Genomic DNA, 15159 nt, shown 5'->3' with positions numbered 1-15159 from the left:
TATTTGATTATTAGTGTTTTGGAACTTGTGGTTGGGACTTGATTTGTAACAAACTTCTGCATAGATGCTGGATGTTCAGTAAAACTAGTAATGCTGCTTGGATCCTATCCTATGTCCTTTTCTTTTAAATAGCTATTTTTAACAATTCTAATTTCGCCCTTTCCTCCTCCATTCCTATCAATTTTTATCATTACTCCTGCAGAATACTAGTTATGCTGTTATTGCATTGTGTTCCAAGATAACTGGTAAAACCTTATTTATGGTCATATTCTCTTTGTTGATGTTTTGCAGTATCCTGCTGGAGAGATTTCGCAGCCCGGTGCACATTACATGCATCACCAACAACCTCAACAGATGACTCCTCAATCAATTATGGCTGCACGAGCTTCCATGTACGGCCAACAGCAGTTTCCAGCACATCAAGAAGTCTTGCATAGCCAACTCGGAATTAGCTCGGGAGGAAGCAGTGGGATCACCATGCTACAAGGCAGAGGCTTTCCTGATTTTGGACGTGGCAATACAGTAACCAGTGGAAGTGCTGAACAGCAAGGTGGAAGTTCAGGAGGGCACGGAGGTGATGGTCGTGAGAATCTCTGATTAAAAGTGACTGAGGATGGAACGGTTAAACGAGTTTTCTGCTGACGTTTGAACTTGGGAGTTTTGGCCGAGAACTGTTTCTTCAGAAACTTAGAACGCATCTACATGTAATTTATTTCAGGGACTGTAGTTGGGAATGTACTAGTAGATTATTAGTGCCATGTTTTTGTTCCTTTACTTTATTGACTCTTTCCTTTGCAATGCTATTATCAACATTTTGTCTTATTTTACATTTTATTTAGATTGAATAAGTCAAAAGTCAAAAACTCCCTCTGCAGGATGACCAACCAATCCTAATCCAGAAGCTAAGGTTGCGGTTGATTTGGCGTTTTCGGGCCATTTTTCGTGTTCGAAAATGCATTTGATCCGTCATTTTCGAAAATGCAGCTTTCAAAACGAGTTAAAATTTTGAGCTGAAAACGCAAAACGACTTTTTATCATTTTTAGCGTTTTCAGTTATAAATTCTCAAAACACGAAAAATGAAAAACGCCCAAAACACGCTGTTTTCAGAGAAAACTAAAAATCGTTTTGAAACCGAAAATTAAAAATGGAAAAGTAAATCAACCGCAGCCTAATTTGTTTTGACTTTCCATATGGTGATGACAGCCTACTTAGTTGCGCTTGTTCAATAACATCCAAGAACCCACACGAATGATCATACAATGAGAAATGGAAATGAAAATACCTAACCAGCCCCAAAACCATCATAATGCTGATAAACGGTAACAATATTTTATTTATTTTACATTGTTCTTTCCCACAGGTAACAACAAAGTTCAACCTACTACTGTAAACAATCACAGGTGACCGATAAAGGTAACAAAAATTGAAATTATGGGGCAAAGAAAGAGGAAACCCATCAAAAGCTGTACTTTAACAAGAACTCGACAGGAGTACACCAGTGGACAAAAATGAGCACAACAAAGTGACTTGTATGAGGGAGGTGTTCCCCTTTGGCTTCGGGCCTTGAAATGTTATATTATTCGCCTCTTTTTACAAAGAAATAAAGAAAGTCTGCAAGTTTCACATTGTAACTGTCAACTTGATTGTGCGGTGATGACTATGAGATTTGGACCTACCTCAGGCAGTTGAATTACCAAAACCAATGCGTATACTTCTCTTTATCTATGATTCTCCAGGAAATTCTATATTGATTTCAGTGCCTGATATGAAAGATAATTTCAGTGCTTGTACATAAACAGAAAAACAGAAGGGAAAAGTGAAAGATACAGTTCCTACTTTATCTTCGAAAGGAATGATCAAGTGAAAAACTTTATGGGCAACTAACTTTCTACTTCTCAGAAATTTATGCAGCAAAAGATTGTATATCACACCACTGTTGCACTTCCCTGTAGTTACATGCAACCGTCTAGTTGAAACTAAATTGTATGGGTTTCTACCTTGTACCTTACGCCACTAAGATCCAATTTACCCTTCATACATTTATCAATCTGTAATTGTACAAAATAAAAAAAATAAAAAAAACTGCAGACGCAATTTGGCACCATAGACATTTAAAACATGAAAACGAGATAGCACTACATGAGGGAGGAGGTCAATTCAAATATTTAGCAAGTTACTTATCTAGGAGCTCACATCTTTTAATAGTAAACGGACTTTTGTGTTCAATAATATAGAGTTAAAATGAATGGTTGGAACTATATTTGGTATAGTTCCCACAGCAGTAAATATAACAGAATGAAAAGAGACAAGAAGACAATGATGACATCTACTTGATACACTATCAAATAATAATAAAACCCATAAGAGTATGATGCTCTTAAAACTAACCATGATATGTTAAAACTATATAGTCCAAGACTTGAAGGGGGTATTGCAAAATGGAAGCACCATTCACATGTAACTCGGATTAACGAAAATATGTACCTTTTATCAGTTAACATATCGAGATTTGTTTTTAGCCTGAGCTCTTTTGATATAAGGGGCAACCAACAAATCCAATTTTACCAACCAAAGTGCAACTGCAGATGATGTTTGTGGCATGGATGGGAAGCTCGTAAATATTTGATCCAGGAGATAATTAGGACTCAAGTCGTCATTTAGTTGATAAAACCAGTCCTCATTGATAGCACTGATAAAATCAGCAAGAACCTAAAGCATTTGTAAAAGCAGACGAGAGAGAGTATAAATATCAGCCTCAAGATAAGTGAACCAGCAATAATCAAACACAAAATAACGGACAAGCAATTTTCATCACCTGCAAAAACTCTGCCAAACTCGAGGTTCGTCGTAACCTATTGATCCAAAGATTATGAGCAGATCTTTTCCAAGGCCCCAAAAAGGCATCGTCGGGCAGAACTGTCTGCAAGTACAAAGAAAATGTTGATCCAAGGTAACTGAGAAAACAATCCAAATCAAAGCACCAGAATTCAATTAAAACTCCTTTTTCCCAGAGTTGTTTCAACTGTTCCCCTATGGCAACGGCACTTTCTATGCTTAAATAAGCTATAATTTTTTAGGCACTGAATCTGCCCTGCAATTATAAGAAATGTCCAAGCTGCACAAGAGTCGGTGAATAGTTACAGTTCACTTCTATGCACATTAAACAGGATTTATCACTCCTGAAATGCCAAAGGTAAATTCGAGCTCCTCCCACTCAACCATAAAATATTCCTATCAGCAATTTAAACATCTGGGTTTCTATCATGATGTCAGTCTAAAATAGAAGGCATCAAATGTTATTTCATGTACTGCCAAGGCAGCTATGTGATTTGTACCACTTATACAGTACCATATGCATCGTACAATTTTAATTGCCTACTGGAATGCCATGGTCAAGCGAACTAGGTGATCTTAAACCTGCTACAAATCCATTATTTCCTATTCGTTGAAAGGATGCCATAAAAAATGAGATGCGTGACACATTGCTGCAAGGTGAAAACTTCTTACCACGATTTGTGCTGCAACAGCTAAAAGCAACCCATTTAAGAAATGCCAGGATTCATGTAGAGGTTGGTTTCCAAAAATAAAAAATAAAAAAAATAAACCGATGTTTTCAGTATGCACAACATAAAACCATCACCCAAAGAAGCATGTTTAGAAATAATCAATAAACAAACAGACTCGAACAAGTTCAATGACCAGAAAAGACAGCATATTTATGCTACATGCGTGAAAGTGACATGCATCAATATTCTGTGAAATATTTGAAGGCTTAGCTATATAACAACTCACCTCAATTGCATAAATTGCAGCTTTGAGTGCTTGCAACTGGGATGACAGCACCCTTTGCTTATGAACATTGTTGATATTTGTACTGTCCTGACATATTGCAGAATGAACAGCATATCTTTCTTCTAGATCAAAATCAAGCTCAAATGTGGTATGGCAAACCACACAGTGCTTCTCATCTCTCCAATAGAGGTCATGACAGTGTTCACATCTTCTGAGTGAGTCACTATATGACCTCTTCCCATTTTTAACAGAGTTGAGTTCTAAATAAAATGAATTCCATATCCACGAGCCAAAAGCTTGGGAACAGCTCCATTGGTCTTTCTGTTCTCCTTTCTTCCCGGCTTCAGGAACTATAGCAACGGTAGAAGAGGGAAGATCATTTTGCATTTCGCAAAGGCTCAATTGGTTATCAACATCAGACACTGGAGATGAACTATCTTCTCTAGATGTATTCGGTTCAGATTGATCAAATATAGTGAGCTGCCTGATTCTACCAGCATTTGGCATACTGGACATTGCCTGGCAAAGAAATGCTCTCTGTTTCTCCAAGGATGCTAGAAGGCGAGCCTCCCGGGCACCCCGACGGTCCAGGGTCAATAACAAAGTGCATAAAGCCTGAAACCAGATTTGTCAGAGAGAAGCGGAGTTCAAAACCAAATTCCAACATTTAAGTAAGAATTAAGTATGTTAAGAACACAAAACCAGACAAAGTTTACCTCTTGAGTATCAATCACCTCCCAATGACCATCTTCAGAAGATTCAAAATAAATCCTTTTGTGGCCAGGATCAAATTCATCACAAGGGCCCAAGAAAATCCAGTATCTATTGTATCTACGATCGGAACCCAGAAAGATAGACTGCATGGGGTGTAAATATTCCTCTGTTTTCATTTCTTTAGCATCCTTCCTCGTGTTGCAATCTTTTCCCTTGCTACCAATCTTTGACATAGGAACTAATGAATCAATTGGCTGTTCTGATGTACTCACGTCATTGTTACTAGCCATTTGTCTACCACCGCCTACTATTAGCCCAGGTTTACATTGTTTCACTGTTGATCGCTTTATTTTTCCACCGGAAGCATAATGATTGATGTTTGGAGAACATTCGACGTTGAGTATAGGTGTCAAGAAATCCTGTGAGAAACAGTAACAGTAACAAAAGGATAACTCATATTAACACATCCACAGCTGATAGAATTCAATTATGAATTCCCATCTCTAAATAAGCAAAATAGATGCGTATATGATCAAATCTAGAAACCAAATAAACATATCCAACATTTATTACAAAATGAAAGTCCATGCAACCACCCACCCATAAGTCATGGCAACAAACAGTAAAAAAATCTGTCTAAAGAAAAGGCCCAAACAGGTAAGTTATTTTTTTCCCCGTACAATGGATAAATATTATATTTTAACTTTATTCTTTCCAGAATCTTAATTATCCAACTAATTACATTTCCAGTTTGCCATTTGCAAGCTGTGCTCAAGAAGCTTCCTAATTGAGCAAAATAAACAGTCGAGGAAGACCAATTCCACTAAACCTCCACGATGGTAATCTAGAAACAAAAGCTTTCTTGTGAAGAGTACATTGATGCAAAATAGATATAACATTTATAGATAGCACTCAAGCACATTTGTTTAAGTTTTGACCAGAAAAGGTGATGACTAAATTTGTTGATGTATGTCTCTTTCACCATTATTACAGAACTTCAATTCATCATTTTAATTCCCCTATAAACAAGCCCGAGCTGCTGAACATTAAATCAAGAGTAACATGACAAGCTCGAACAGATATTTAAACTAATAAAATTTTAAAAACAAGCACGAGCACAGTAACCTATAAAGTCGCTCGAGCACACTTCAACTTCAGCTTGCCAAAAGCTCATTTGAGCTCAGATGCGATGTATGGTATTCTGATAGAGCATCTTCATACTAGTGATTTAGAAAGGTACATAGTAATGTTGGCTAAAAGAAGCTTACATGTGTAAAATAGACTTCACATTCTTGAACAAAGTGAACATGTTGAACTCAAAACTCCATCAAAAGAATGATCAAAGTCTTTAACAGATTACTAAATCTAATTTTAAGCAAACAAGTCCACCTGTTGTTTAGTTGACTCAACTAAGTCAACTAAGATCAGGAATACTACTGTAACTCAATGAAAATTTCATTCACACTAAGTCATCAAATCAACTTAGTTATCACAGAATCTAAGAAATTATTTGACTGTTTTGAGTTAAATTATCCAAATTACTATTTCACTTCCAATTTTAACTCATTATTCATTCACCATACTAAAACCAAAATTAAATGCCTCCAATTCATCATTAAACAATGATCTGGTAAAAATGTAGCTCACAAAAAATATTTATACTTATATTAGCTACTACATTGAGCATCACCCTCAAATCAGTATAAATATTGAGCTATAACACATACATAACCAATACAACTTAAATAGTGTATACATAAATAAGATCGGTGGGTAGAATGATAAAGAAGTTTTATCATACTACCAAGAAACAGGAGAAGATATAAGTATGCCTAGGGAAAGAAGAAACTGAAAAACAGCAAGGCGTATTACCTCTGTTCTAATACTGGATCCAGCACTAAGCAGATCAGTCAATGCAGCTAAAGCATTCAATTTCTCTTCAATGCTTAAATCTGAATATTCACCTTCCATTAAACCTAATAACCACGCTTCTCCTGGATGGCTCTCATCAATTTCATTGTACACTGTCAACATATTATTCTTATTTTTACAATGATCTTGCTTAACTCTAGCTGGACTGGAATCCATGGACTCAGATTTGGAATCATCCGCAAGGTTGGATCCACCACTGACTGCAGAAATCTCATCAACGCTCCCAAAGTCTTCACAATCAGAAGGACATGCTTCTTCTTCTTTTGTGGTTGCATTGATTCGTAGACGATATCCAGAAGAAGAAATCTTTTCAAATAATGTAATGTCACTTGAGAGAACCGAGTAAATTAAATTCTCTAGGTCATGGATCGTATCCACAAGATTCAACTCAACAATCTTCAGAACAAAATAAATATTCGTAAGTAATAGAGAATTACATCGAAATTTGAAACTCGGTTGAACTAAGACTAAAATGAATATTCTTCTCTCTTAATTCAATAATATGCAAACTTACAGATGAGGATTTTGCCAACTCTGAGACTTGCATTCCACTGCTTCCTTGGGTCAGCAAAGTACTGAACAGTTCACCCTTCAATGTACCAGAATTTAAGCCATACTTTGCCATAAGATTGACTTCCTACAGTACAAGAAACAGCAAATAAGCACATGAGAACCATGCAAAACAACCAAGCTGAACCTCATGCGTCAATTGTGTAAAATTGCTTCTCTCAAGCGTTCTTAACAATCAATCTCATGTAATGATCTACTACCCTTTGTGTCAAGGCCACATATCCTATGTGCAACAGAACAAACCATTCATATACATGCATGCACGCATACACAATTACAAGCACCAAAAGCAAGGCCCTGCCACTTGGAGGGCATCAGCAGGGAAAGAGACAGAAAAAGAGGCATACTAAACCATATGCTATGAGCTGTTATGAAATAAAACTTTTAAGCATGGGGCACAACAAAAACAACAAACTAATTCCTAATAAATTTGGGTTAGCTGTGTGAACCCTTATTGTTCATTCCATTCAATCCAGTGTTACATTTGAAGTGAAGGCATGACAGACTATTATGAAAAATTAAAAGGTGAAAAGCACGCATATCAAAAACTTGAATACCTTGGTTAGAGCTCCCTTAGGCGCCATTCCCAGTTTAGAACCAAAACCAGCAGCAACCAACACCTGACGTAATATTTCTGTCCATGTCAGGAGGTTCAGTGACTTCTGCCAGAAGCCTAGGACAAAGTCTTGAACTTCAACCTGCCAAATGACAAAGAATAGATGGTCAAGAATACGTTCTCAAACATGAGTGGCAGAGACTTTTGCCTCCAGATGCATATGACAGGAGGATCGGGAAGGGGTACAGATACATAGAGACGTTTATAGACATTTATCCAAAAACAAGGATTATCGTATCTGGCATGCCACCGACTATGCATTAATTCCAAGCCAAGGTCCTGCATAATCACTATCATCAAAGATCTACAAATGGCCCACAATAAAAGTAAAGAGTGCAGCATGCGAAGACTATTAAGTTTACTTGGTTCCAGTTAATCTCTCTGTCTCTCTTTGATGAGTCTAACACTTTCTCAAGTGCTCATCCCAATTACGTACCAGTTGAGCTGCTGTTTCTCATCAATTAATTCAGCCAATCAATTTAAACATGATGGATGTTAATAATGTTATAACATGAAGCTGAGGGTTTCTCCAGTTTAATGAGGAAATCCAACACCTTTATGGCATTCATGGTGTAATTTAAGTAATTATTCAAGCACATACTTTCTCAGGATACTAGATAGGATCTCCAGTCCTCTATTTTCTATATGTCAATGCTTCCACACTATAAAATGGACTTCCACTGCAAAAGAAAGCTTGAGACAATAGTTTAAAAATTTTACACGTACCTAAAACAAAACCATTGGGGGTAAGGCTTAGTTTGTTTTCTGTTATAATTTTTTCCGTCCCAGAACAAAACAGCATGCTTAGGACAATTTGTTCTCTAAATCCAGTCGAACAAGCTCATCAAGTATGGTATAAATTTTTAAGATTTAACTTTAGAGATGGCCCCCTAGCAAGTGCAAGAAGAGGGTTGCCAGCCCTAAATATTTATGAGAAAAGGCATTGTTTTTTTATTAATGAGTAGACACAGGAACTAACCAGTGACCTTATTCAACTATACTGGATAGATAATGAAGTTCGAATCTCAGATGAGTTGCTTAATCACTAAATTTGCATCTTACAACAAGATTGAGAACAAAGAACACAAATGTAGTTACCATTAAGAAAATCATAGATCGATGTAAAAATCTATCCTACATAATCTAATGAATCTAACCATTATGTCATCAATAGGAATGATGTAGAACAATTCTACCCATGAATTATTTCTTGTTGTAATAGAATTTTATTTCTTGTTTAGATTAGGAATTTTCAAGTCTTCAAGATTTTTTATTACTTTTCCTTTTAGATAATAATTACTTATCTTCCTTAAACTATAGACATTAGCTTTGTAACAATTCTTTACAATTATTGTGCATATTTTCAATTTAGTTCAATTTTATTCCTGTTACTAGAATTCCAATTCCGCTTTCGCAACAAAATGGAAATCAGAGCAAGGTTTTACCCTTAGTTGATCACCACATTTGATGGCAGTTGCATCCTCACGATGATCAGATGATTGCGAAATTAATGATATTAACTGCTATGAATGTTGGGTCACTACAATGAATTCACAAAATGAAACAGGTAGCTAAAATTTTTCCTCAGAGTCCAAGCTAGATTCAAATCCTTACAACGTGATACAGAAATTTTAGATATTTTTCCTCATGATTGATTGATTAATTTTCTCTTCTCCAACCAAACTCGAGGACAATTTTATTTTTTTCAAGTAGGCCAGATTGATGTAAGACAATCCTATCAAGAATAGGATTGATAATTATTTCATGCTGTAATAAGACTTTATTTCTTGTTTAAATTAGGACTTTCTATTCTTTTAGGTTTTTTATTATTTTTCCTTTTAGGTTTTAATTATTTATTTTCCTTTAGCTATTATGATTAGGAGATTATTTTGCAAACAAGACTTGTAATTACTTCAATGACCAATTCATTATAATAAAATTCTTCTCTTCAAATTTTCGTGTTGGATGAACTTCATTATGATTTCATGAATTCCAATTAAGGTTTTGCACCAAGGAAACTTTGTTCTAAAAAAAGGAACAAATTAAGTCCCCAAATGCACACGTCACTATAGATTTATTATGCCTAGATATTCTTGAAATTACCGAGTGCAGTAATGCCAAGAACTTGCGATTTTTGCTTGCATGAGGCAAAAATCCTCTGCTTAGGTCCTGCTCAACATCATATAAAAGAAGTTTGAGAAGGGCCACATGTACTTGTCCAAGCAACAGCGAGTCCTGAATACCAAAACAAGAAGAAAATGGAATCAAAAGTAGTAAAAAGACGGCAAACCTGAATAAGCCATATAAGATATCAAGTATAGAAAAGCATACCTTATCATGAAATGCTTGTGCAAACTCATCTAAGGTGAATGAACGTACATCAATTTTTATAGCCCAAGTACAAATAAAATGGAAGACCTACATAACCAATAAGCGATACTTAGCAAAGAGTGGCACAAAGTTGTATTTTAGGACAGAAAATACTAATGAGCCATAATATATAGCACAAGTACAAAGAAAATGGAAGACCTGCATAAGAAATAAGTCACACTTATCAAAGAATGGCACAAAGTCATATTTTAGGACAGATAATAACCAGGCACCAATTATGGCTAGAAAAGAATGGCATGCAGAGTCTAGTCTAATCTATTAAATGGCACGCCGAGTCTAGTCTAATCTATTAAAACTGACTCTTAAATGTCCTGTTGATGCTGCCAAGGCGTTTTCTTTCACTTCAAAATAAAAAGGATTTTGGATAGACAGGCTCTACCAAAACTTTTCTGGTTGGTCCAAACATTTCCCACTTGTCCAACTGTTGGTGAACAGTTTTTGGATATCATATAAAAATCCTTAATGTTGTCCCATATCCCTTCCATTTCCAAATATTTTTATGATACGCCATTTTAATGCAAAAGTACAGTTTTTTGGGAACCACCATTTAACTTTGCCAAAACACCTTCTTAAGTCACTAGACCTTATTATTACAATAAAGCAATAATGTAAATATAAACAAACAACAAAAAAGCTCTATTCCTTGGGATCGACTACATAAATTATTTTTCACCACACCGTCCAGTTGGTACAAAGCAACTAAATTTTAGCAACCACAACCACCATGATGATATTGGTCGACTTTCCCTCTTCAAGCTCATTCTACTAGCATCACGTCACTCTGATAAACTAGAGTATCTTCTTTAGGTCTACTCAAGCCATATTGCAACCATATTAGATGTCATTCCCTTAATTTATCCTCACTCAGTGTGCACTCTACTTGTCGATGAATATGCTCATTTCTTATATTATCCGTTCTAGCATTACTGCATAACCATCTAAGCATCCTCGTTTCCATACTTTTATCTTATGAACTTCTTGTCCTTTAATAGGCCAACACTCGGTACAACATAGCATTGCAGGTTATTTGTGACTAAATCGAATATGTCCAACAAGTTTATCTGTGACTAAAGCGAATATATCATGCTTATCTATGACTAAATTGTGTCATATATAGCTCGTGAACAAATACCTCTTTGTTTCATACAATCTTAAAAATCACCCAGATTCTTATAAATAGGCACCATACATTCTTCCTTCATCCATCCAGCATTCTTTTTACTCCTCAACAGAATATAGCATGCATATATATGACTAGATTTTGCTAGATACGTATGAAATAGAAAGCTCGTTAATATGTATATAGCATGAAAAGCTTTATAACAATTTACAAAATACTGAAATTTCTACCAGCAAGATATTTGATTATAGAAATGAGCAAATGGAAACCATTGTCTGCCATCAATAGTCAACTGTTGACTATAATGTGTAACAGACCCATCACTTTAATCAATTACAGGACCATAATAGAACAGCATGTTTGTATACCTTGAAAAGTTTCTTGACAAGCTCCGGAGAGGAATCCCATGGTTGGACATAGAAGGGAGGCCTCATTGTGACAGTATTTGGAGGGAACTTGGCTAGCAAATCTATAAAATTACACAATGTTATTATAAGGACAACGCGAAGTACGTACCTAGTGCACTCTAGCTATTTTCTACAAATCTGTACAAGTTTTGTTTAGTTTCAGGGATATAAATTATCCAGCTTTCATTGAGAATAACGGAACAAAATAATATTGGGGAAGAAAACAAAGTAATTAACAAAACAATATTGGGGAAGAAAACAAATTAATTAACCTTTGCAAAGCGAACAACCATGTGATCCATTGGTTGTAAAGTGTGCAGAGCAAGTTAATGGATTTGGTCCCGCTTGTAATTCTCTTAGCTCCAGTTCCTCATCATCTATTAACATTGCAAAGTGTTCTGAATTTTCCAGACATCTCTCTCTGTCCAGAGCAAGTTCGCATTTTTCTTTACAATTTCGCTTTTCAACTTTCTGGTACACCACCTAAAATTACAGCATGCCAAATCCAGATACTAACTTAAGTAAAGAATCCAGATATCCTTCTTCTGACAAGTAGAATAGCTAGAACTCGTTATACCTTTCTATTTCTTAGGGGAAGCTTCCTCTTAGCCTGTTCTTTGTTTGATAATTTTCTCTGCTCATAGAAAACTAACTATTAGTGTCTTTTCCGGCAATCCCATAAAAATAAAGATTTGTAACATCAAATGTTCAACTGGCTTCATAAACCAAAGAAAAAGCTATAAATTTGTGACGAGAACTTCAAAAAGGATAATTAGTTAGCTAACCAAAATATTTTGCCGTTGCTGATAACTATTTTTCTTCTGTTGGATGAGGCTCTCACGGGAAATACCATAAGAAGGAAACTCTCTACCCCCAGTATTTGTCATCTGCCAAACTCTCATCAAACCTTTGCCAATGCCATGTTTCTTCACAGGAGCACCCTTTTGAGATATTAAACCTTTACTCCTGCCATTTTTCTTTGCTGGAGCACCCGTATCAGTCATCAAGCCTTTACCCATGCCATGCTGCAGTGTTGGAACGCTATTCTCACAAACAGCCTGGTAATCCAAGGTGGTAGCAAGGAAACATACAAAATACAATAGAAATGTAAGAAATGATAAAAGCCCAGAATAATTTAAGCAATACCCATCTCATGTGCCTAAAATTTTCAATCAATCTTATCCTTCCTACCTTTCTTCTCTCATAGACTTGTAAATTCTCTTCAGAAGTATGATGACACTTTCTAGGACCTGGCCATAAAAGAGAAAAGCACCAGAAATTTTGTGTGTAAATAAAATTTATAAATAAAAATAAAAATTAAATAGGTACATGCATGCATTCATATGATTACACAAATACAGAAAAATATGGACCCGTATAAGTACTGGTGAGTTGGGGGATTGGGGTGACAGCAAGCGGCAGTATGCCAAATGCATTCACGCAAGTAAAAGAAAAAACAGTAAGCAGAAGAACTAAAACGTAGATAGCACAGACGGAATTGGGACCTTGTGAGTTAAGTTCAAGTCAGAGCCCCCCAAGTCCGACTTACTTTCTCCTGATACATGGGTGATTTTGGCACAAAAAGGAGGAACTATTTTAAATGTTTGTCATATTGGAAATAATTGTCTCAGAATTTAAGAAAACTAATATTTAGCAGATTCTGCTGAGCGAAGATACAGGAAATATTCCAATTCAGCTAACCTACCTTCAAATATTCCTCACATGGTTACACTATCTAAAACCCCCAGTTTTGACCAGGAGAAGGAAATAATGATGCTAAATAAATTATGAGAGAGTTTGAAAACTGATTATGAAAAAACAATTTGTATTAAATATATCGATGTTGTTTGAGCTAGTAAATATTTTTACCAGGAATTTAAACCAAACTGGTGGATCACATGCCTGCAGATTTCGCTTACCAGTCGAAGATTAGAAATTAACAATCAACTTTAGGCATCTATTTCTAGAAATTTAATAAAAAATAATAAAAATAGAAAGCAGTTAGAAATTTGCTTCTTTTATTTTTTTTTTTTATTTTTTTATTTTTATTTATTTTTTAACTGAATTTCCTGGACATGATAAGGTATGCAAGATAGTTAAAATTCATACAACTACAACCTGCCACTACTCCCCTAAGAACTTAAACTAGACCAACTATCTCTAAGGATAAATGCTGTTGGCAACACCAAATAGTTATTCTTTTTATAACATGTTTATAAATATATTGACCCCCCCCCCCCCCCCTCTTCTATTTTCTTCTTTCCAGTCGAAGTGGTACCACCGCCAGAAGGTTTCAAAACCCAAAAGGATTCGTCTCCAAGTTAATTGGGTTATTTTCTCCAATTAGTACACACATCATTTAACACCCTCCAAGATAACACTAGGTAAACGCATGTAACAACAGTACAAGTCTACAACAATCATCATAGAGAACAATTAGTGCAAAGTACACGCATAAACAAATCCAATAGAAATGGAACCAATACCATTCAATTACATAACATCACTTTTAGAATCAATATTAGACGTGCATCGATACAGTACCTTTCTTATTGCAGAGAAAAGCATTTGATGGAAGGGAATCGAATTCATTCCCAAGTGCCGGGCCGTCCTTTCGGAAAATTTTAGTGAGAATGTGCTCTGGAGAGTATAAAACCTCCTGAAGCCGTAGCCTGTAATCATCTTCATCCGTGAAAAGCTGGTGCTGAAGCTTTCTTTTTCTCTTCTTATCCATACTCTTACTCTTGCAACTATTTCCATTAAAATTCATCCCAATTCCACACTCCTGATTACTCTTTCTAGAATTCTGTCGATTGCTATTCGACTTTATATTGGCCATAATTAATTATCCAAATTATATTGATCAATAATCCATGCGAGGTGGAGGCAGTGGAGGAGGAGGAGGTGGTGGTGGTGGAGGTGTGTGGGGAAGAAGATAAAAGAGTTCACTCTTGTCTCTCTCTGGAACTGTGAAAATTGAAAAATGGAGGTCAGAGTTTTTTAAGAAGTAGGGTTTTGGGTTTTGTGGGCTGATATTTATTTATTTTCTTTTTTTTTTTCTTTTTTTTTAAAAGTAATTTATTTGCTGTTTCTAGAAAAATATCTTCCAGTAAGTGGACCGACAATTCTGAAACCGGGTCGGTGTCAAGGAAAGAGTTGAACTTGAACCGGTGCCAAGTGAGACTGACAACAATATTATATTTAGAGCCTGTTTGTAATCGATTTTTCGTTCAAAAAATTAATTTTTTAAATGTTATTTCACTATACTAATCGAACTTTTTGATTTCTTCACTCACAGATGGCCCTCACTTTTTTTCTAATGATCAAAAAGTCTATTATCAAAATCAATACCGATCAGTCCCTATTTTAAGATTAAGAAATTTGCAATTTTAGCCTTGATCCCTGGTTTTTCCCCCCTTTTTATTTTCTTTTTCTCTTGTTTATTTTTTTATGTTTCTTTTACTTTTACTTTTTTGAAATTTGTTAAATTTGTAAATATTATTTTTATGATTATACATCTACACTATCATAAGAGAGAGAATGAGGGTTTACTGTTCATTTTTTTCACACTCGTTTTCACACTTAACTGGTTTGAGAACTGATTTGGCAACAGGAA

At 35.5% G+C, this 15159-nt stretch overlaps 1 protein-coding gene across 2 annotated transcripts; it reads right to left on the bottom strand.

Moving 5' to 3' along the window:
• Positions 1–1305: 1305 nt before the first annotated feature.
• Positions 1306–14546, bottom strand: LOC111406000 (homeobox-DDT domain protein RLT3-like). Of its 2 annotated transcripts, XR_002704914.1 has the most exons (17): positions 14088–14546; positions 12735–12793; positions 12329–12601; positions 12121–12177; positions 11816–12026; positions 11505–11605; positions 9957–10043; positions 9729–9860; positions 7567–7707; positions 6954–7076; positions 6380–6835; positions 4510–4926; positions 3794–4408; positions 2817–2921; positions 2486–2710; positions 1999–2049; positions 1306–1761 (listed from the first exon to the last, which is right to left on the bottom strand). XR_002704914.1 is itself a non-coding variant. In XM_023035161.1 (16 exons), the coding sequence occupies exons 1-15, from the start codon at positions 14380–14382 to the stop codon at positions 2492–2494; spliced, it is 3291 nt and encodes a 1096-aa protein (XP_022890929.1). In that variant the 5' UTR covers positions 14383–14546; the 3' UTR covers positions 1306–1761; positions 2486–2491. The 2 variants fall into 2 exon arrangements, 1 of the variants encoding a protein (XP_022890929.1); XM_023035161.1 differs by lacking the exon at positions 1999–2049.
• Positions 14547–15159: the final 613 nt, after the last annotated feature.

This window comes from Olea europaea, chromosome 12, assembly GCF_002742605.1.
Source record: "Olea europaea var. sylvestris chromosome 12, O_europaea_v1, whole genome shotgun sequence".
NCBI classification, from domain to species: Eukaryota; Viridiplantae; Streptophyta; class Magnoliopsida; order Lamiales; family Oleaceae; genus Olea; species Olea europaea.
Note: the sequence above shows the minus strand (reverse complement) of the source record. Positions and strands in the feature narration are given on the sequence as shown.